Source organism: Panthera tigris, chromosome F3 (genome assembly GCF_018350195.1).
Source record: "Panthera tigris isolate Pti1 chromosome F3, P.tigris_Pti1_mat1.1, whole genome shotgun sequence".
Classification (NCBI taxonomy): Eukaryota; Metazoa; Chordata; class Mammalia; order Carnivora; family Felidae; genus Panthera; species Panthera tigris.
In genome coordinates, this window is record NC_056678.1 from 6,685,741 (window position 1) to 6,708,157 (window position 22,417).

Below are 22,417 nucleotides of genomic sequence, written 5' to 3' on the forward strand. Positions count from 1 at the left end.
TTCTCTCCTCCCTCCTCTTCTCCCTCCTCTTCTTCCTCCTTCCCTTCCTCCTCTCTCTTTGAACTTCTCCTAAGGTCAACAGTTAACTACCATCTATCCAAAGATACTGACATAAAAGAACACCCTGCATGTAATTAGTTTCACTGAATTATTCTCAAACACTTTACCTCAGACTCTCTCCTTGACTCTCTTTCCTAGACACACTATCCAACCAACAGCCTCCCTCACTTAATTCTGTTTTTGAAATTTCCTACCTCGTGTGCCTATGATTTAAAGTAACACAATTTGGAAGCATAGGAGTTATCACAATTAATATTTAAGCATATTTTTAGGAAATCTAAGTTCTAATGGCTATTTAGAAAGTTTTTATTGAGGGTCTATTGTGTTCTCAACATTGTACCAGGTACTGAGGGAAAAAAGAAGGAAATAAGGAAGGAAACCAACCTTTCTTTGAGCGTTACTATGTGCCAGGCCCTTTCACATATGTTATCTCATTTAATCTTCACACCGCTCTGAGGTAAGTATTATGTTCTCTATTTTAAAGAGACTGAGGGAGGTTATGTGACTTGGTGAGCTCGCTTACCTGGCAAATGGCCGGGCCAGGATTTCAGCCCGTGCTTCACAGAATGACTCTGAAGCCTGTGCCTGTGTTCATTTCATAATCCACAGACCTGGGTTAGCCCTTGGCTTTGGAGGGTTTATCATCTAGTAGCAAAAATCTGCCACAAATCCTTGGAATTGGTATTTTGAGATGTTTCATTCAGTTCTGAAGTAAGTTTTACAATTAACACATTGAGTAAGAGTTTAGGAAAGGGAGGGTCGTTAAGGACTGGATCATCAAGACGAGCTTCTTGGAAATTGTGCTCGTTTGGAGAAAGAGTAAGATTTCAAAAGATGAAGTACCTTCCAGGTAACGGGAATAGCATTAATTTGAAATGTTATTTCTGAGAAACTTCGGCTGAATCTCTTATTGTTGATTTAAATGAGTATGAAATCCTCAGATATGAATGAAAGCTCCAGATGGTATGTTATTTTTTTATCCCTGTATAGAGTGAAAAATATCAAAGGAGGAAGAAGGATAAATGATGGGAATAAATATGGCACTTGAAATCTGTAGCAGAATGCCGTGCTCATACCAGACACTTGTTTTCTCAGGGTCACATTTAGGCACTCGCCCCCCTTAGCTGACCTGGTGTTGTACGTTCGGTTCTTGCAGTAACATCACTGTTCCTCGTCTCTCCTTGAAGAGTATAAAATAATTTTACTGATACAAAGTAGCACTCCATTTTAAAATCCCATCTTAAAGGCAGTGTTTTTTCTTCAGCTAAAAAGGTTTCCAATGATAGCTTTTCACTTGGAAAGGGTACATTATCTCTTTATCTGTTTATTAAAAACAAGACCCTGACTTCTTAGATAAAGGAGAGGTAAGGTGGTGTGGAAAGGAGTGGGCGAGGGGCACTGGGTGGGAGGCTCTCCCCCTGCAGCCTGGGCATGAGAAGCAGCTATGTGGGTTCAGCCACACGCTTGTGTACTCTTTTGCACTAAGTTAATTATTAACAGGTCAATCCAGCTCGGTCTTGCAGGTAAAAATTTGCTGAATGTGTAACGCTGCCCAACATGAGCCAGCCTGTGTGCACTGTTGTTTTTTATCTTGTCACCGATCCCAGCATTGTCCTCCATGATGCCCTTCCATCTCTGAAGGGTCAGAATCATTCTTTCCACACACTCTTCTGACTATACTCATTTATGAGCTCGTTACATTTATAGATCATTTTTGGTTAAATTAAATGTGGATACATACCTGATTTATTTGTTTAATACTTATTTTTTAACTTAATTTTTTGTTTTCTAGAACGTAGATGTTTATGTGTAATTCATTTTTTTAATTGTCGACTAAAAGGGGTTATATGCCCATCGTATTTGCCTGTCATAGGAAATTAAGAGGGACTTGAGGAAGCAAGGAAAGAGAATTGACATTTTTTAAGAGCCTCCTATGTACAATGTGCTTTATTTATGTGATCACATTATGTCACGGCGGGAATGACATGAAATAAAACTACCTAAAAATCCAAGCAAACTAGACACTGAAACCAAGATCTAGAGAGATTAAGAAACTTTCCCAGAGCCTCTAAGCAGATAGAAGGCAGAGGTCCGTCTGATATCTGGCTGGAGTGTGTTGAAGCATACACAGGGCTCAGACGACAGCTCTCTTCAAGTAATGTTTAGTCAGCACCCACAGAAACTTCACCGTATGCCAGCCATTATACGCAGTGGGTTAATAGCAGATTCTCATTGTTCTTGAGAGATGTATTTTATGTCACAGCAATTCTTACTTATTCTGTAGCAGGGGGACAAGCATGCAGGTGATAGCTAGGTGGCCGGTTATTTGATAGATTCCTATCAACACGACTGGTAATATCAACTGGTCCCGCCACCACCCAGGGATTCCAGAGTTTTGTCACATGTGGTGTCAGGGAGGTTACAATGAAGGATCCATACGATTCTTTCTTGTGATATTCAGTGGTTTGCCAGTCAGCAACATGGTAATTTCTCGAGACATTCAGTCTGCTGAGAAGTAGTAGTAGTAGTAGTAGTAATAATAATAATAATAATAATAATAACAACAACAACAACCACCACCACTTGTTGAGGACCTTTATGGGTATGTTAATCCCACTAACAGTTTTCCAGGATATATACTATTGCTTTGTGATAGCCAGGGAATGAGGCTCATGGAGTTTGCCGGTGATCATGTGAACTCTTAAACCCCCAACTTGCAGGTTTCAAGGGCAGTGATTTTTTGCGCACTGTTGCTTAACTGAAACCTCTCCTGCTGCCCCGGGGTCTTGAGGCGAGAGGTTTTCTCGTGTGGGTAGTTCAGAAAGTGTGGGCTTTCCATGCCTCTAGACTAGTTTATATGTCGGTCTCAGGGATCCGATCTGGTGATTCTCAACTAGCGTGAGAAGATTTGTTTCAGAGCTCTGAGCTGCTTCTCTTTGTGGAAACTGAAGCTTAATGCAGAGGATTCACTGGTATGTGACCATTTCAGCTTTGCTTTTCTAATTATGTCCGAGAGGTCATAGGAGAGACTGATTATGAGAGGCATAATCATCTGGATATTTCATATGACTCACGATCGTTGCATTTTTAACAGATTGGACTTGAAGGACACGTGTTTTGTTGATCTCTCTGCCATTATAGTCTAAATCACTCCCTGTCTTTTCCCTCCATATCTTTATACTAATTTAAAAGCATTTATTTATTTATTTGAGTGAAGTTAACTGAGGCCCAAGGCCAGGGTGCAGGGAAGGACCTTTAAGCCTTGGAATTTAGGAACACTATGCAGGCATTCTTTTGGATTGGAAATAATACATAATCAAGCAGATGCTAATGAAAAATGAAATGCAGGGAGAGAGAAAAGAGACTAGGGTGGCTGTGTGAAAGTTTCATGGAGGAGAGTACATTGCCCCTTTATTACAATAATGTTGCTGCCCTATAATAAGGTCTTTCATTGCTGGTTCAGCTTTTTTCATTCATTTGTTTTGTGCTCTGCTTCCTGTTACTAATTGTCAGCACAATCGTCTTCCAACTATGAAGTCTCAGTGTCCTTTTGGACCAATTTGTCATTGTCTTTCTCCCTCACCCCCCAACCCATGCTCTCAGAATCTATTACTATGGTTGCATTTTTAGACATTTTTTATGTTTTAAAATGGCACTGCTTTTGAAACACGCCAGAATAGTTTATGATAATTGAATCATCCAACCAGCAACAGTTACTGCTTCCAAAAGCACACTGGTGAAGTTTAAAGTTTCTGTCTCTATAGGATATTCTTATAAAGTGATTAAAAATAAACATGCAATACTCTCTTTATAGCAGTATTTCATACACATTGTTCCTTTGAGCTTCACAATGGCCCTGGGGAAAGAGGACATTTCATTAAACTATATTCTTGACATAATTCAGCAAATATTTGGAATTTCTGTGCCTATAGGAAGTTACATTTTTATTGTTTTCCTATCAATGGCTCTTGATTCTTAGACTATTGTAAGAAATCTTCAGGGTTGGCTTACATTGACAAGCCTGAACAAATTCCAATATCCGAATCCAGGCACATGTTACATGTTACATGTTATTTCCTGTACGGTTTTTAACTTTTTGGCCAATACATATTCCAAATGTACTCTCCACCTTGAACCAGTAATTTAATATTGACAGAAAGACATTTTTCAAATTTAATTTCTGTAAAGAACTTCTGAAACAGTATTATTCCTTGACAGTTCATCTGCCATCTAGAACTTTCCCTATCTTATGATCATGTGATAAAAGTTTATTGGTGTTTCTAAGTTTTGTATTCTCACAATAGATAGCAATTATTTTTGGTGCACAAATACTAGACAAGAAGTTTGGTCAGTTTACTTTGGGGGAAAACAATTTCAGTACTCTCTGTAGGTCACCTATTTCTGTCGATTAATTGCAGAAAACTGGTAAGTGTAATATACAAAGTTTGTTGTAAAGAAAGAAAACTTCACTTCCTCTCTTGTAAGTAGCTAACATTCCTAAAACAGTTCATGACATACCAAGAAGAGCCAAGAATTCAGAGCTAGAAAACATGGATTAGAGATTCAGCTTTATAACCTTAATGACTTGATGATTTTGAATTAGTGACTGAAAAACCAGACAGCTTCCATTTTCTTATTTGTGAAATGGAAATAATGAAAACCCTCTAAAACTTTACTGGGAAGATTAAAGGGAAATAATGCACGTAAAATCTTAATGTTACAGGAAAGCAGCTGATAATAGGCCAAAATAATGGCTTAGTACTTAATTATTTAAAAAGAATAAATTTTGGAGAAAGATGTAGTGGAAAGCAAAGTTTCCCTACTCAATTGGGAAAAGATAGAAGATGAGATTTTTTTATTCTGCTGGAGACAAATGAACTGATTATTCCAATGTACACTCTTCATTTGTCTTGCAATGCACCACTTATACCCAATTTTGAAACATACTGTTTTTGTGCTATAGTAAAGACCCAGAGGCCTCTTTATGGTTATGACTGAAACCTTTTAAAGTCAGGATAGCTTATTTGGAGTCAGAATTCTGAATGGAAACCGAGACATCTCTGTCTTTCCTTAAAGTTATAAGAAGTTAGTGTTTTCCAGATCGGTCAGATTATAATAATGACTCTTTGGTTATCTTTACATATGGTTTAAATGAAATTAATAGGTTTGTTGGTTTATAATCTTCCAAAATTCATTTTTTTTTTGATAGTTCTCTGCTTTACTCTGAATGGATAGGCCTACCTTTTGGTTGTTCTCCAAGGAAAAAATCCCTTTAACTATTCTATAAATCTACTGCTTTCTACTGGGGAAAGGATACTAGCTTTTAATTGTTAGAGCCGTGGCTGTGCAATCAAGAATTTGATTAGGCTTTAGTTTTTTCAAATTGATGTCATCATTGAGATTTATTTATATGTATACATAGAGTAAACTGGACAAATGGATTTTGAAGAAATAAGTAAGATTGGTGGGGATCATAAAGTAAATTGTGCTTCTCAAGGCATGTGAACTTTAAAATATTGAGATTATCTTATAAGAAAAAGAGAACTAGTTGTGATAAACTCTGTTGCATCAGAAATATTTTCTATTTAAAAAAAAATGCTTATTTATTTATTTTGAGAGAGAGAGAGAGAGAGAGAGCAGTGGAGGAGCAGAGATAGAGGGAGAGAGACCCCTGTCAGCACAGAGCCCAACGTGGGGCTCGAACTCACAAACTGTGAGATCAAGACCTGAGCTGAAACCAAGAGTTGGATGCTTAACTGACTGAGCCACCCAGGCACCCTGTATTCAGAAATGTTTTCTGAAGCTCTTTTTGTTTGTTTGAATTCAGGCTGTGACGAATCAAACAGAACTATTAGAAGTACCAGGTACCCTGAAGCTTACAGTATAGTTAAGAAGATACACTTGAAGCAGTCTGTTAACTAACAGTATGTGATCAGTCCCAGCATGTGCAATGTAAATGTTAAGTGCAGAAGATCTTCCAGAGTAGAGAGTAAGAGCTGGAATCATCAGAGCTTTTCAGCGACTGGAATCTAGGTAGAAGGGAAGGAAAGTGTTTCACATGACAGCAGCAGTGTGAATTAAATCCTGAAATTAAGAATAATCCGGGAGCTTTTTAAAAAACAAACAAAGCAGAAAGAGACCCATGAATACAGAAAACAAACTTATGGTTGCTGGAGGGGAGGGGGGTGGGGAAAGGACAGAGTGGATGAGGGGGAGCGGGAGGTGCAGGCTTCCAGTGGTAGAATGAATAAGTCACAGGAATAAAAGGTACAGCGTAGGGAATATAATCAATGGTATTGAAACGGCATTGTCAGGTGACAGACGGCAGCTATACTTGTGGTGAGCACAGCATAACATACACTTGTTGAATCACTGTGTTGTACACCTGAAAAAAAGAACCGGAGAATGTTTAAGGGACAATGAAGATATACATATATATCAGGAGAAAGTACTCCTTGTCGTTTTCAATCAGCTTTTAAATTTTTCACACTCCACAAGCGATACCATACAGTGTTTGTCTTTCTCTGGTTTGTCTCACTTCGCATAATACCCTCAAATGTGATCCATTGTTATCCATGAAATTGCAGGGTATTTTTTTTAATATCACATTTTCATCATCCATTTGTCCATCATAGGGAAATTAGGTTGTTTCCATACGTTGGCTGCTGTAATAATGCTGCAATGAACAGGTGGGAGATTTCCAGATCATATGGTAGTTCAGTTTTTACTCTTAGGAACCATCATAGAGTTTTTCATAATGGTTGCCACCAATTTCTCTTCCTACTAACAGTGTTGTATAAAGGTTCACTTTTCGTGCAAGCCCAGCAACATTTGTTATTTGTCTTTTTGATTCTAGTCTTTCAGACAGGTAGAAGGTGATGTCTCATTGTGGTTTTGGTTTGCATTCCCTGAACGATGAGTGACGTTGAACATCTTTTCATGTTTATTTTGGCTTTGTTTATTCAGCCCTTCTGCTTGGTTTGTAATCAGATTACTTGTTTTTGTTGTTGTTTGTTTATTTGTTTTTTGGTGTTGAGTTGTGTAAGTTCTTTACATAGTTTGGATATTAACCCTTTATTGGATATGTCATATCCAAATATCTTCTCCCATTCAGAAGGTTTCCTTTTTGTTGTGTTGGTTTTCTTTGCTGTACAGAAGCTTTTAATTTTGTTGTAGTCCCAATAGTTTAATTTTGCTTTTGTCTCCCTGGCCTCAGAAGACATATCTGAGAATGTAGAAGAAAATGTTTCTATGGTTGATGTCAGAGAAATTCCTGCTTGTTTTCTTCTAGGAGTTTAATGGCTTCAGGTCCCACATTATTTAGGTCTTTAATCCATTTTGAGTTTGTGTGTATGGTGGGGTTTTGTTCTTCTGCATATTGCTGTCCAGTTTTCCCAACACTGTTGTTGAAGAGACTGCCTTTTCCCCATTGTATATTGCAGCATCCTTTGTTATAGATAAAATGATGAAATAAGTGTGGGTTTGTTTCTGGGCTGTCTGTCCTATTCCACTGATCCATGTGTCTGTTTTTGTGCCAGTACCATACTGTTTTGATTACTATAGCTTTGTATTATATCTTGAAATCTGGAGTTTTGATACCTCCAGTTTTTCTTTTTCAAGATTGCTTTGGATATTTGGATCCTTTGATTTTCATACAAATTTTAGGATTATTCTTTTCTAGTTCTGTGAAAATGGCTGTTGATATTTTGATAGGGATTGCATTGAATCTATAGATTGCTTTGGGTAGTATGGACACTTTAATGACATTTGGTTTTTTTTCTTTAATTTTTAAAAATGTTTATTTATTTTTGAGACAGAGAGAGACAGAGTGTGAGCAGGAGAAAGGCAGAGAGAGAGAGAGGGAGACACAGAATCTGAAACAGGCTCCAGGCTCTGAGGTGTCAGCACAAAGCCCGATGCGGGGCTCAAACCCACGAACTGTGAGATCATGATCTGAGCTGAAGTCGGACGCTTTAACCGACTGAACCACCCAGACACCCCAACATTCGTTCTTTCAATCCATGAGCATGGAATATTTTTTTGTTTATTTGTGCCATGCTCAATTTCTTTCACCAATGTTTTTTAGTTTTCAGAGTACAGGTCTCTAGCCTCCTTAGTTAGTTAAGTTTATTCCTAGATATTTTATTCTTTTTGATGCAATTATAAGTGATTTTTTTTCTTAATTTCTGTTTCTGCTGCTTCATTGTTAGTGTGTAGAAATGCAACAGATTTCTGTGTATTAATTTTGTATCCTGTGACTTTACTGAATTCAGTTCTGAATTCTAGTAGTTTTTTTGGGTGGGGTATTCATTTTGTTTTTTTTTTTTTTTTTTAATGTTTACTTAATTCTGAGAGAGAGAGAGAGAGAGAGAGAGACAGAGTGTGAGCAGGCAAGGAGCAGAGACAGAGGGAGACACAGAATCCGAAGCAGGCTCCAGGCTCTGAGCTGTCAGCACAGAGCCCGACGCAGGGCTCGAACTCACGAGCTCTGAGATCATGACCTGAGCCGAAGTCCCACGCTTAACCAACTGAGCTACCCAGGTGCCCCTTATTGTTTTTATAGTAAGGAATAAAATTTGAAAAGGATTTGGGCTTGCTTATGAGTGAGTAGTGGGGTTGAGCTTTGTCCTGCAGAGACTTGTATATTTTTGAGAAGGAGAATCGTCTATAGAATAAGAGTTTGAGGAAGACTGCTCAGGCCTGTAGTCATACGTGGGACACCTTGGACAGGGAGAAGGGTGGGGGAAGGGAGACCATCTGGGAGGCCAGTTCAGGGATCCCGATTTTGGTAATGAGTGTCTGGTTGAGCAGTGAAAACAGACGTTTCTGAAAGAATTGTTAAGATGAATGTGGCTTAGCTATGGGTCAGAAGAGTCAAAGATGAGTGTGTTTATTGCGTGATTAGGAAAATGATACAGAAATAAACTGAATAGAAGCACTGTGTCAATGTGGTAATTTTCAGTGCGGACGATAAAAGAAAATATGAAACGCTTTTAGGTATGTTGAGAATGGGATGATAACAGGGCCTCAGAAAAGCAATGCCAGCCTTGCCATATGGAAGGTCCAGGTTTGAGAGTCTTCAGACATCAGGTGACATTTGAGGCAAAGCCACCGGAGAGCTCCCCCAGGATTATATCCGCAGCCCTCCCCAGGTCACTGAAGATCCCCCTGACCTCATTTCCTACCATTTCCTGAACTCCAGCCACCCTGGACTCCTTGCTGTTTCTCGGACACATCCGTGGGCCCCTTCCCGCTGCGGGTCTGTGCACTTCCTGTGCCTTCGACCGGAAGCCTCCTCCCACAGACTCCTCCCACAGACGGCTGCACCGGAGCCTCCTTTCCGTGGGAGGACTTTCCTACCCTTTCGTTCTAAAGTAGTACCGCCTGCCTGCCATTTTAACTCGTTGCCCTGCCTCATTTCTCTTCGTAATACTTACAAGCAGTACTAGGTTAATAAATTCCTTGTTTTACTTGGTTATAGCTTGACCACGCCTCCACTCAGTGGAGCAGAAGCTTTATGCCAAAATAGGGACTTTGTTTTGTTGGCCGCTCCACCCCCAGGGCCTAGCTTGGTGCCTGGCACACCGTGGGCACATGATAAATACTCATTTAGTGAATGAACTTACTAAGGACAAAATGATCACAAAAGCACAGTTGAACACAAAGGACGGAGCCTAAGGGAGCAGCTCCGTTCGGAGGAACGGAGGAAGAGACCTTGAGAAAGAAGACCCTGGAGCCATCAGAGGGATGGAAGCAAAACCGGGAAAGTCAGTGTCCTGGGGGTGCGGGGGGAGGGGACTTGCAGGAGGGGGGCCAAGAGCATCAGATACAGCAGAAAAATGGGACAAGAACAGGGAAGAGATACGAGGGATTTTAGGAGAGACGGTAACCGCAGCGTTACTGCTGGTTAGGGAAAGGCGACCGACGAAGGCCAGTTCCGTAGCCCGTGGTTTTGAGTAATGGGCCGTGAGGGCAGGGCGATCAGCACGCAGTGCACGCGCGTGTTGGTGTGGGTGCGTATTTATGGCTTACGCCCCTTGGTGCGAATGGCGATGCGGTGATGAGCGTGTGGGACTAGAAACTGTCCCGTTGGCACAAATAGAAGCACGAGGCATTTACGTTGTAAATTAGAGTTGGTACGAAATAAACCGATTATTCCAGCAGTGATTCCTATAAACTTAAATGCCCGATGAAATATTCTGAAGTTTAAATTGCATTAGATGAGTCTAATTAACCAGAAGAGCCTTTATTTTAGATAGTCTCATGTTTATTTTATATTTTAAAAATAATTTCCTTTTCCACAGTCAGCCATTTAAGCCTTTGGGGGTTTTTGTTTTGTTTTTTGTTTTGGATACAGTACTTTGAGGAAAGAATCTAATATTATTTTGGAGGGGGTTTCCGTTTTTGACTTTTGATGATGGGAAATTTCAGATGTACGGATAAAATAGAATAGCTTAATGAATTCTCCTCTACCTGTTACCTAGACTTAACAGTTAGTGTTTTATCAGACTTACATTATCATTTTGTTAAAATATTTCATGTAAACTCAGGTATTATGACATTTATCCCTGAATTCTATGTAAACAATAAGGAATTTTCCCACATAGTTACAGTATCACCATCTACCTTTATTAGGTGGATTTTATTAATTTAGAAATTTTATCAATTTAGAGCTCTTTAATAATATCTAAGAAGAAATTCATACTCGGGTTTTTTCCAGTTGTCACCTAAAATAGCTTTAACAGCTGGCTTGTTTAACAGAATACATTAAGGCTCTGCTGGTCTAGAAGAGTTCTGGGTTCTATATGACCCCCACTTTGGTTCTGCATTCACTGAGCAGAGAGACGAGGCTGTGCGGTCGACCTGTGGAGAGTCCCTTCTTCTGGAATATTCTCTGGTAATTGCTTCTCAAAGTGTCATTAACTTGTCACATGACAAAATTTGTCATCTGTTCTCTCATTACATGTATTCATATGAGACCTGCTGTGTTTAGGCACAGTAATAGGTAATGAAATTGTATGGGCCTTGCTCTTAGAGAACTTGGAATCCAATATACGTTCTCGTTAGATTCTTTTACAATTTTATTATTAGATCCCAGTTTCATCATACTTTAAGTAGAAGTTAGTTTTTCTTATTTAGTTGATTCAGAACTAGCACTTATGATTATTTTTCAGATTTGAACACTGTACCCAAGAACAGGCTATGTTAAAATGGTTAGATGTTATCCTGTTTACATCTAAATAATCCACTTCTGTTTGTTTTGTGGCATATTATCATAATAAGCTGCCCACTGTGATAGCTGAGTATCATGGGTTTCTGTGCCATTGTTAAATAGGATGATGTAGGGGTGCCTGGGTGGCTCAGTCGGTTAAGCTCTGACTCTTGATTAAGGCTACCATCATGATCTCATGGTTCGTGAGATCAAGTCCCATATCAGGCTCTGTATTGACAGTGCAGGACCTGCTTGGGATTCTCTCTCCTTTCTCTGCCCCTCCCTTGTTCACACTTGCATGGTCTCTCTCAAAATAAATAAATAAGCTTTAAAAAATTAGGATGGTATAGACCTTCATTTACTGAAATGAAAAATTTGCAACATATTAAATGAGCAGAGCACCTACATAATATGTCTTACATGTTGTGATCTCATTTTTATTTTTAAAAAATGCTTAGAGAAGTTCTGAAGGAATGTACATTAAAACCTTAACAGTGGTTATACTTGTGTGGTAGGATGTTGGTTAATTTTCTTTTCATTTTACCTATATCTGTTTATGAATTGTTCTACAGTAAGCATAGATAATTTATACAATGAAAGTAAATAAATCAGTGAGTTAAAAACAGCTTGACTACACAACATTGTATATGTACATAACACCATAGAATTGTACATTTAAAATTAGGGGCGCCTGGGTGGTTCAATTAGTTGAGCGTCCAACTTCGGCTCAGGTCACGATCTCATGGGTCATGAGTTCGAGCCCCATGTTGGGCTCTGTACTGACAACTTGGGGCCTGGAACCTGCTTCAGATTCTCTCTCCTTCTCTCTCTTCCCCTGCTTGTGCTCTGTGTGTATCTCTCTCTCAAAAATAAATAAACGTAAAAAATTAAAAAAATATATACATAATAGTATTATATTTGAGGACTCAAAAATACACCCTCTTTATGGCCATTATAACTGACAGCATTATTTCATTGTGCCATTTGATTATAAATAGAATCTATTATTATGCCTTTGTTTTTCATGTTGCCTATTAGTAGAACTTATTTAAAAAAATAGTATTTAAAGGGTTATAGAGGTTGAAATAAAACCTAATCTTTTAATAAATTCTGAACAGATATAAAAAAGATTCTTTTTGGTATGTAATTTTTTGATTTGGCGTGTTACAATCCCTCTAATTGGCTTCCAGGTTTACAAAGTGATTACAGCTTCAAATATACTTGGGTGTCTGTGGTTCAGAACATGTAAACATAAGCAGAACACTTGAAATTTAGCTTGCAGTTTAACTTGCTCAGGTGAATTTAACTAGGATACCTAATTTAAGTACCAGTGTAACAAATGCTTTGCTGAAAAGTATGATGGGTTATGATATAATAAAAGTTAGCTGCCTGGCATTTTATATGAGAACACTTGCTTTTTTCTTGTGTGTTAAATAGCTCCAGAAATCATAGCTAATCATTTGGTTAATAGCTTTTTAGAATCGCCATTCAAAGCTTCTGCTTTTGATTTTAGAATTTTCACGTGGCCTACCTTGATTTGGGAACTTTCCCGTAATTAAAAAGAAAATATTCTTCTGAAGAAGTATTAGCTAATCTACTTATCAGCCACCATTCCCTTTAAGAATAAGAGTCTCCTTTAAGAATGAGAGTTTTCAGACATGAACCATATTCTGAAAACTCCTGTATTTCTCTTCATTTTACAGGGAGCTGTAGGATGTGTTCATGATTCCATATTTTGGTTAACATAAAAGAACCCAAGGCTCACTTGTTTGTTTAAACATGGTAATTGACAGTGTCAACGGTTTTGTATTCAGATTCAGCTCTTTGACTACATCTTTGTGCAGCAATAAACCCGATACGGAGATAGAGTGCCCTCTTCCCTTGTACTGACCCGAGTACCATTGAATATCTTGAGCCAGCTTTTGGTAACTGCTTCTCTCTTTTACTGTCTCAATCTCTTTTACTGTATCATTTTGAAATAGGATTCATTTGTAGAGTATTTCATATTGAAACATATAAAACATAGGTTTGTTTCTGTAAAAACAAAGTAGTAAAAACTACGTGTTCATAATAACATTTTTGTTCAGCTAGGCTTCAGAAGGTCCTGACTGAAACCTTTAAGCCATGAGTGAAGTACTACTTTACAATTACATGTGTTGTAATTGGATGTTGAATGATTAATAACAGAGTTTGGTGTGTGCTATAGGTTGTAGAGAGTCTCTTACTCATTTTTGTTACTATACTATGCCCAGAGTCTTACATAGTGGCTGGCCCAGAATTGGTATAGGTCGTTGAGGCCATGAATATTTAGCATGTTTAGTCCAAATAGCCAAGTTGTGCATAACTACTTAGGTCATTGTGTTATTATTTTAGTATTTTTCCAAAACCATCCTATATGTAAATACAAATAGTTTATTCGTTTCCTAGAAGTTCCTTTCCAGTGGTCTGCTAGAGAATGGTAATTAATCACTTGTTTATCACTTTTGTAAGTTATGTTAATTGATAATCACTTAGAATCCCATATGTAATATTTTAAGTAGGTTGTTAAATTACAGCACTGAGAAGTTTTTAAAAGTATATCCCTTAAACTTCACTTAGGTATAGTGTTGAAAATATGCTTCCTTTAAAGTCTTTCTTTAATTCCTGAACCTGGGGTCTTGGAGGTGTGCTTTGCATGGGATCACAGCACTGCTGGTGTGAGAGAGGCTAGATTTGAGTCTGACACTCTGATTTAAGTTTTTTTTTAAGTTTTTATTTATTTTTGAGAGAGAGAGACAGACAGACAGACAGACAGACACAGCAGAAGCAGACTCCAGGCTCTGAGCTGTCAGCACAGAGCCTGACGCAGGGTTCAAACCCATAAACTGTGAGATCATGACCTGAGCTGAAATCAGACGCTTAACCACCTGAGCCACCCAGACACCTCTGACACTCTGATTTTAAAGTCTGCTGTCTTAGTCATCTTAACATCACCACAGGAGTGACCTTAAGTAAACTAAAGTGTAGGTGAACTTAGATTGGGCATTCTTACTTCCCTTATCTGTTCTTCCTATTTCTGCTTCATACAGTCCATAGAGTTCACCCTTGAGTATTTCTGTCAGGCCTGCCCATCTTGTGTCTGTCCTCTATTCATTACTTTAAAAGTCACTCAGTCAGTTGTTCAGTCATGAGGTATGTCCTGTGTCCCCTTACGTGCTATTGCGTCCTAGGTGTTATGGGGAAGGTTTGCACATAATTCCTAACTTCTAAGTAATTTCTCTACTAGGGTGTCACTTGAACTGTATAAAAACTGACTGGAAACTTAATAGGAGTTTTGTGAAGTAGGAAATGGGAAGAACAGTGGTCTTCACAGAGAATCAGGTTGGGTCTGTGCTTTATAGGTATAAACGTATAGTATATAGTATTTATAGTATTTGTAGTACAGTATTTTAGAACTTTCAGATTTAAACAAAATATAAATTGACATTCTGTATTTGGTGCTTTTAACATTCATATTTCAAAAAGTATGTGACATCGCTGTACAATATTTAGCTGTGGAACAGATTTTACTATCTGTCAATTCTACCACCTTTTCATTATTTTGCACACCACCAGGTTCTCACTTTTCTTACCCATTTTGAATTCACCAGTTGATTACCTAAATCAGGGTGCCGTGACTCCTCTCTTTTGCTTCTTGCTTTGCCAAACTTACTTGGTTAAATTACAGCTTTGCTGAAATCCAGTCCTCTGTATGCCCCAGCCACACCCATGTAGCTGAATAAATACATCTGGGGGAAACACGCAACCATGTGAATTCTTGACTGTGAAATTCCAACGGGCCCCTGATGCTGCCCCGCTGTCGTGTTACAGTTCCCTAGTCTGTTCGCTTTTCTATTCTCCTAGAGGGCTCTTATGTACCTTCTGTCTTCTCGGAGCCTCAGCGCATCCTCTTCCAACCTGAATCTCTTTTTATACATTGTTTAAATGTTTGTTTATTTTTGAGCAAGAGAGGGAGAGAGCTTGAGTGGGGGAGGAGCGGAGATAGAGGGAGACACAGAATCCAAAGCAGGCTCCAGGCTCCGAGCTGTCAGCACAGAGCCCAACGCGGGGCCGGAATCCATGAGCTGTGAGATCATGACCTGAGCTGAAGTCGGATGCTTAACTGACTGAGCCACCCAGGCGACCCTCTTCCAACCTGATTCTTAAAAAAAAAAATTTTTTTAAGGTTTATTTATTTCTCAGAGACAGAGAGACAGAGCGTGAGCAGGGGAGGGGCAGAGAGAGAGAGGGAGACACACAATCTGAAACAGGCTCCAGGCTCTGAGCTGTCAGCACAGAGCCTGATGCAGGGCTTGAACTCATGCACTACAGGATCATGACCTGAGCCGAAGTCGGATGCTTAACCAACTGAGCCACCCAGGCACCCCTCAACCTGATTCTTAAAGATGGCTTTATATCCCAGTTCACTGGGGGAAAAAAAATAGAAGTAATATGCAAATCCTCTCTACTAGCTCCTACTTGCATGTATACCCTTGATTGCTTTGGGGCTCTTAGTGTCTTGTTCTCTCACTAAATAGTCTATACTCCTGACTAGAGCCAGCCATCTGCTTGTCTAGCAAATCCTCTCTTCTTATCTGCATAAGGAAGTTGCTCCAGAAATTTACTCCTCTTATATCATCAAAACTACCTTCTTGTTAGGTACTCCTATCAGAATTCATCCAACTTGGACAATATTTGGTAAGTGTCTGCTTTGGGGAAAAATAGTGTTTAGGCACAGATGGGCACAGTTCTAGGTGCTAAGAATCTTATCAGTGCAGCTTACATTCTTGTTGGGGAGATAGACAATAAGCAAAAAAGATACTAAGCCATTTCATATGTTTGAGGGTGATAACGTATGTGAAATAAAAAAGTAGAGCAGGTAAGAGGGGTTGGGGAGGCCTGGGTCAGGGGTGCAGATCACAGAATTTCAGCAGCATGGTCGCGTGTAGGTGAGATCTGATCTGAGACTTGGTCGGCCGTGGGCTGTGTGAGGGGACAGAATGCCAGGCAGAGAGCACATCTAGACACAAGGCTAGGAGAGAGGGTGTAGCGCCTATCTGAGGAAGTGCACCAAAGCCAGGGTGGCCTGGAAGGGAATACTGACTAGGTTGGGAGGTCAGAAACTTAAGCTGGGTGGGTGGGAGGCCCAGATCATGTAGGACCCTTGTTGATCATTTCAAGGCCTTTGTCTTCTATTCTTAGTGAATCAGAAGCATTGCAGAATGTATTCTTGCAGGCGATCATGTTAAGATCTCTGGCCACTCATGTTGAGAGCAGACTACAGTGAGGGGCAGAGAGAGCTACTCGAGTTCTGGGCGCGTTCACGTGAAAGATAATGATGGGTTGTTCCCAGACAGTGGGAGAGGAGAGAAATGATCCTAGATACATTTGGAAAGCAGAGCCAACAGGCTTTCCAGGATGAGATATGAGAAGAGAGGAGGAGTTAAGGGTGGTGCCAGGGCTTTTGACCTGAGCACTTAAGGGGATGGAGGTGCCATCATCTGAGATGGAGAGAGCTAGAGCGGAGGGTGGCGGAGGGGGGAGGGGCAAAGGTAGGAGCAATCAGCTCACTTTTGGATGAGTTCAGATGTCTTTTTTTTTTTTTTAAGTTTTTATTTAAATTCTGGTTAGTGAAATACCAGTTTCAGGTGTACAAAGCAGTGATTCACCCTGTGCTCATCGTGACAGTTGCCAAGTTCTGATGTCTTTTAGAATACAGTTTCTAGCCTTCAGTAATGGATCTAGCCCTTCCACATTTCTGAGTAGGAAGAGCGGTTTTATGGCACCTGGGAGGTGTAGGCATTTGGCAGTGAGAGTCTGAAGTAGGACTGCATTGCTGGAAAAGTCATGTCCTGGCAAATACTACCAGTATCAAAGAGGAGCACCCCATGATTTGAGTCTGGATGGTGGAAAAATTAGGAAAGCCAGGAGGAGGAACAGAATCAGGGGAAAAGATAGTAGGTGTTAGGTGTCATACCAGTAATTCAGCCAGGTAGATTGACCCACTGTATAGTTAATCATGGGTATCACGAAATACAGATCCAAGATGGAAAGAAGTGTGGAGTTTTAGATCGGTAAACCAAGAGATGATGGCTGAAACTGTGAAATCTTATTAGACACGAGAAGAAAACTAAGTGGAGACCCTTCGGTGAATGATCTTTTTAGGTCAAAGAGTCAACAAGGAACTGGTCCAATGTGCTCAATGACTTGAGTCCTATAAAGAGAGACACGGAGGTCGATAGTTGCTAGTGATGGAGGGACCGCAGAATAAACACTGAGAAAACACAGTTGACTTTGTCAGCTGCAGGGAAATTGTTTCTTTCAAAAGAGCAGTGTCCGTAAAACAACCCTACCCTACTCTGTCTTGTTGGCCACTACCGCGTATCCTTAAAGTCCTGCTCAGTATATACACCTGATAATGATAACTGACATGTATTGACAACTTATTATGTGTTACATGCTAGTCTCAGCATCCTACTGATTTATTATTAATCCTCACACCAGTTTTATGATGTAGTTACTTGTTTCCCCTTTGATACTTACAGACCAGAAATGTTAATTAACTTGTCCCAGGTTACATAGTTAATGGTAGGAAAAGAAATTGAATCCAAGAATACTGGTGTTAGAATCCACACTTTCAGCCACTACAGAATGCTCCTCCTCTTCTTTGAAATCTACTGAGATATTCCCTGACTTAATTTATCACTTTTGATGAACCGGCTCTATGGGCTGTGCTTACTAAGATTTTTAAGTGGTGTATACTGTAGGAAAGCTTATAATCCAGGGGGATAAGGATACCTTTTTAAATGATAAATAATAATACAAGATAGTCTATACTGAGTGAAAAATGAGGGATATGACAATAAGTAATGAGAATATGGAGAGGTGAATGTTTGGTTTAGGACCAGGTTGATATAAAAGGCTTCCTGCAAAGAGTGGGATTGGATCTGGACCTTTCAACTGTAAGTGATTGCAATATGGGGAGGGGTGAAATCAGTGACCAGCGCCCCAGATAATAAGAACTGCTGGAACAAAAGGTACAGATACAGGACAGAGTAAGATGTGTTTGGGGAAAGTAAGTAGTCCAGTTTGGCTGGTTAATAGAGCATGTGGCCAGAATCGATGATGGAATGGAAATACTGAGGTCAGATTGTGAACAACCCTGAATGGAGGGCCCTGGAAAGCTGAGAGGTTGCATAGAGTAGAACTCTGTAGTTCTCAAATCTTTACTTCCTGGTTTAAATGTAAGTATATTCAAAGAGACATTTTATGTCATTTCTAGAATGCCAGTTAATGAAAACAGAACGACCAAAGCCAAACACATTTATTATCAGATGTCTCCAGTGGACCACTGTTATAGAGAGAACATTTCATGTAGATACTCCAGAGGAAAGGTAAGAAATGTTTTTCCTATTTTGTGAAAAAGCAACAATCGGTAAAAAGATATATGTGTATCTGACTTCACCATTTGTAAATATATGTGAACATATTTGTAAAATCCAATAGTCCCTTAATAATTCTGTTTCTGGTATAAATAATGAATAACAGAGGCTTGCAACACCCTAAATCAAAGCCTCTAGAACTGCTGTGAGATACGCTTCTTACCAAAGCACAGGACATTCACCAACTAAAATATAAACTAAGACATTTTTATAACTAAACTACCCTTAAATAATGGTAGAATTGTGTTCATATTTGGAATTCTGAGGCTAGTAACAGCAAAAGGTTTCAAGCAGTGTGACGTTTTGCTGGTGGCGGCCTGGAGTATGACATTGAGAAGGATTATGAGATTGGGGCTAAGCTCCGCGAGAAAAAGCTACCAGGATAGATTGGCATGGACCGTCCTCATGCTAAAGAGGAGAGTGACGACTTCATCAGGGCCATATTTTCATCCTCCTGATCTACGCATTTCTACAACCGCTGCCCCCCCCCCCCCACCCCCGAATCTGTCTTCATAATCTCTTATCTTGTGCTCTGGTTCTGACTTCGGTCCAACAACCACAACCACAGAATCATTTCCCTGCACGGATATTATCATAGTTGATCCAAATCAGCAACTTTGTGAAGTTAAATGTTGTTAGCCCTATTTTCCAAATGAGTAAATTAGGTCTTAAGAGACTTGTCTAAGATTTAAAACAAAAACCAAAAACAACCTCCCTCAAGACCTAGTAAACAGTAAAGTATTATTTTAATAATACCCTTTTGATCAATGAACAGTGAATGACAATATGTGATTACTTTAGAAAAGAAAGAAAAATGAAAACAGACTAGAAATCACTCGTAATTTTATGATCCCAGTTAAGGATAGATAATTCTTTCCTACACTTCCAGTCTTACTCTGTGCAGATGTATTTAGGTCTTGAGTATACATACAATTTGAGATGTCTTTTTTCCCCTGTCTACCCTGTCTTCCTTGGGCATTTCTAGATGCTAAGTCCTCAGTTTGCTTATGCTTCCACTCATAACCATGGCTGGGCTAATACCTATTTATCTGCCAGATCTGAGCTTAAAATATCGTATTTTCTACAAAACCTCTGAGTCTTGTAGATGAGCCAGGCCCCCCTTCTATATACTATGTATCTCCCTACAGCTTTTATGTCTGGTGTATCACCACTGTAATCTCTGTTTGCTTTTCTCACTGGACTGTGAGATTCTTGACTAGCAAGGATTGGTAACCACATGCGAAGTAACCGCTTGAGCTAAAGCCGACCCTTGACTAGCAAGGATTGTATCTTCCTTGCTCAACATTCTATCTTTATAACACAGTCCAGGATCCGACGTAGTATTTGTTGACTGGCTGAATGAATGGAACTTTTCCCATGTCACTGTACATTCTTTGAAAATATGATTCTTAGTGGATTTATAACATCCCATTGAAGCATGATTAATTTTGCCATTTATGTTTTTGCAAAGCTGGATTTATGCCATATCTTAAGACTTCAAAATAGTTCCTGCAATTATATCACACTACTTTTCTGAACAATCAGTTTTTATTTGCATTTATGACTAGAAGGCAGTTTTAGTAAAAATGAAAAACAGCGTATTTAGATTTACCATTGGAGTGTGTTTTTCTATATTCATCTAGAATCTGGTGTCTGGAGATTTTATACGACTTTAATGTTAATGAAGACTTAGAAAGATGTAGTGAGAACTAGGAAAGCTATATATTTTCTGTGTTCTGTCTGCCAGTCTAAAATCCATCCTTGCTGTAAATGAAATATGTATCTCTAATCTATGTAAAAAAAAAAGTCTATTTGTTTTATTGAATGATGGAAATTTGAAATCTATTTTTTTTCCAAAGGATGAGACCACTGTCTCAGCTCTGTTCTTTTGTCCATTTCTTTTCATTGAATAATCCATTCTGTCCTCACTCATTATGGATGGCACATGTACATAAATATTTGTATTTTTAGGTTCCCCCCCCCCCCCCGCCCCCGGCCTTTGATTTCTGTCATTCCAGCACTAAGACCACATGGTTTTAATTAGAGAAGCCCTATAAAATTTTTAACTTCTAATGGAAAGAAAAGGCCATAAGTAGAAGTAAGAAAATTAGGAAAAACAATTTCATGGAAAAGGAAACATATAGTAAAGCAAGACTTCCATTATTATTCCATTATTTTTTTTTTCCCCAAAATGTTCTTAGTTTTTGTAGGCATAGCATCTGCAGATAAATAGTAATTTTGTCTCTTCCTTTCTGATAGGACAATTATTTTTTTTGTTTTTATTCTATTTATTATATTAAAATTTTTTTTTAATGTTTATTCATTTCTGAGAGACCGAAAGAGACTGAGCATGAGTGGGGGAGGGGTAGAGAGAGAGGGAGACACAGAATTTGAAGCAGGCTCCAGGCTCCGAGCTGTCAGCACAGAGCCTGACACGAGGCTTGAACTTATGAACCGTGAGGTCATGACCTGAGCCGAAGTCGGACGCTTAACTAACTGAGCCACCCAGGTGCCCCTGTTATTTTGTTTTTAAACAGTATTTAATAGTCTTCATGATAGCAGATACATTTATTTTTTTCTCTGGTTTTAATGAATGCATTTCAAATTACTTACTGTTAAATATGATTTTTCGTATATAGTTTATTTTGTCATACTGGAACATCCACTTTACAGACCCAGGCTATTTTCCTTTCTTAGAGCTAATCACTTTCTTTATCACCATGATGGCCCTATTGCACTCATGCCCACATGTTTATGTGCGCACGTGTTTCAGCTGTGGTGAGCTATACTTATAGTTTCCCAACTACTGATTCCATAGTGGACTCTCACGTTGCCTATGGCTCTTCCTGGCTCTTTTGCCCCTGTGTCAGAAATACCTTCCCTTGCTTGTTTCTTTCTGTACCAGCTCATCTTGTACATCTCTGCTTACAAATCACTCCTCTCTTCTGTCCCCACTCAAAACTTAACATTGTTTGCCTTAGAACACCACTGTTCTTAGTGCATACTTGTTATCATTTTACCTATAATGCTTTGTTATACTTCTTCACAATGCCAAGGTTTCCCCATGACCCTAAGTTCATATTACACCATGGCTTTAGTCACATACATGTATTAGATGTTTTAATTAAATGTTTATTTTTAAGTAAATAATCAGCTTGCGAAAATTAGTTTTCATATAAGTAGTATATTCTTTTAAATTAAATTAAGATAAGTTTACTTGCTTCATCGGGGTCTGCATTCTGTTTCCCAAATTAAGTACATTTCCTGGTACTTAGTAATAAGAAGATTGCGTGCTTGCTTTCATTAGTGTGATATTTGGACCCAATACTGTTTTGTAGAGCATACATATATATTTTAGTTATGGTGAATAAGGTAATTTAGGTCAGTAGTCCACCTAAGAACTCCTAGAAAAGGTGGACAAAATGGTTTAAAACAAACAAAAAAAGGCATACAAGAGCCAATTTGGCTGTGAAGAATTATGGGATCAAAACTTTATGGAAGAGTGAAACCTAGAGAGATGAGCCCACTGTTTTACTTGGGATCCCTGCCAATTCTAGAACTGTCTGATTTGTTAACATGTGGAGTAGCTGTCAGATCTAGGAGTCACATTCTGGAATCCAGGGCCTACCAAAGAGGGGTCATGGTACATCAATACCTTTTAGGTTGGCACTAAGAAGAAAGGATA

The 22,417-nt window shown here is 39.1% G+C and overlaps 1 protein-coding gene across 7 annotated transcripts in view; it reads left to right on the forward strand.

The window, feature by feature from the left end:
* The window catches only part of AKT3 (AKT serine/threonine kinase 3), a 304,267-nt gene that overhangs the window by 141,419 nt on the left and 140,431 nt on the right, over positions 1 to 22,417 (forward strand). For 3 of the 7 annotated variants that reach the window (XM_042976947.1, XM_007076970.3, XM_042976948.1), the window contains exon 4: positions 18,573 to 18,684. In XM_042976947.1, the coding sequence (XP_042832881.1) occupies positions 18,573 to 18,684 (112 nt within the window). Of the gene's footprint in view, positions 1 to 486; positions 518 to 9,626; positions 9,828 to 10,720; positions 10,958 to 18,572; positions 18,685 to 22,417 lie in introns of those variants that run through there. The other 4 variants (XM_042976950.1, XM_042976952.1, XM_042976951.1 and 1 more) reach the window with 4 other exon arrangements.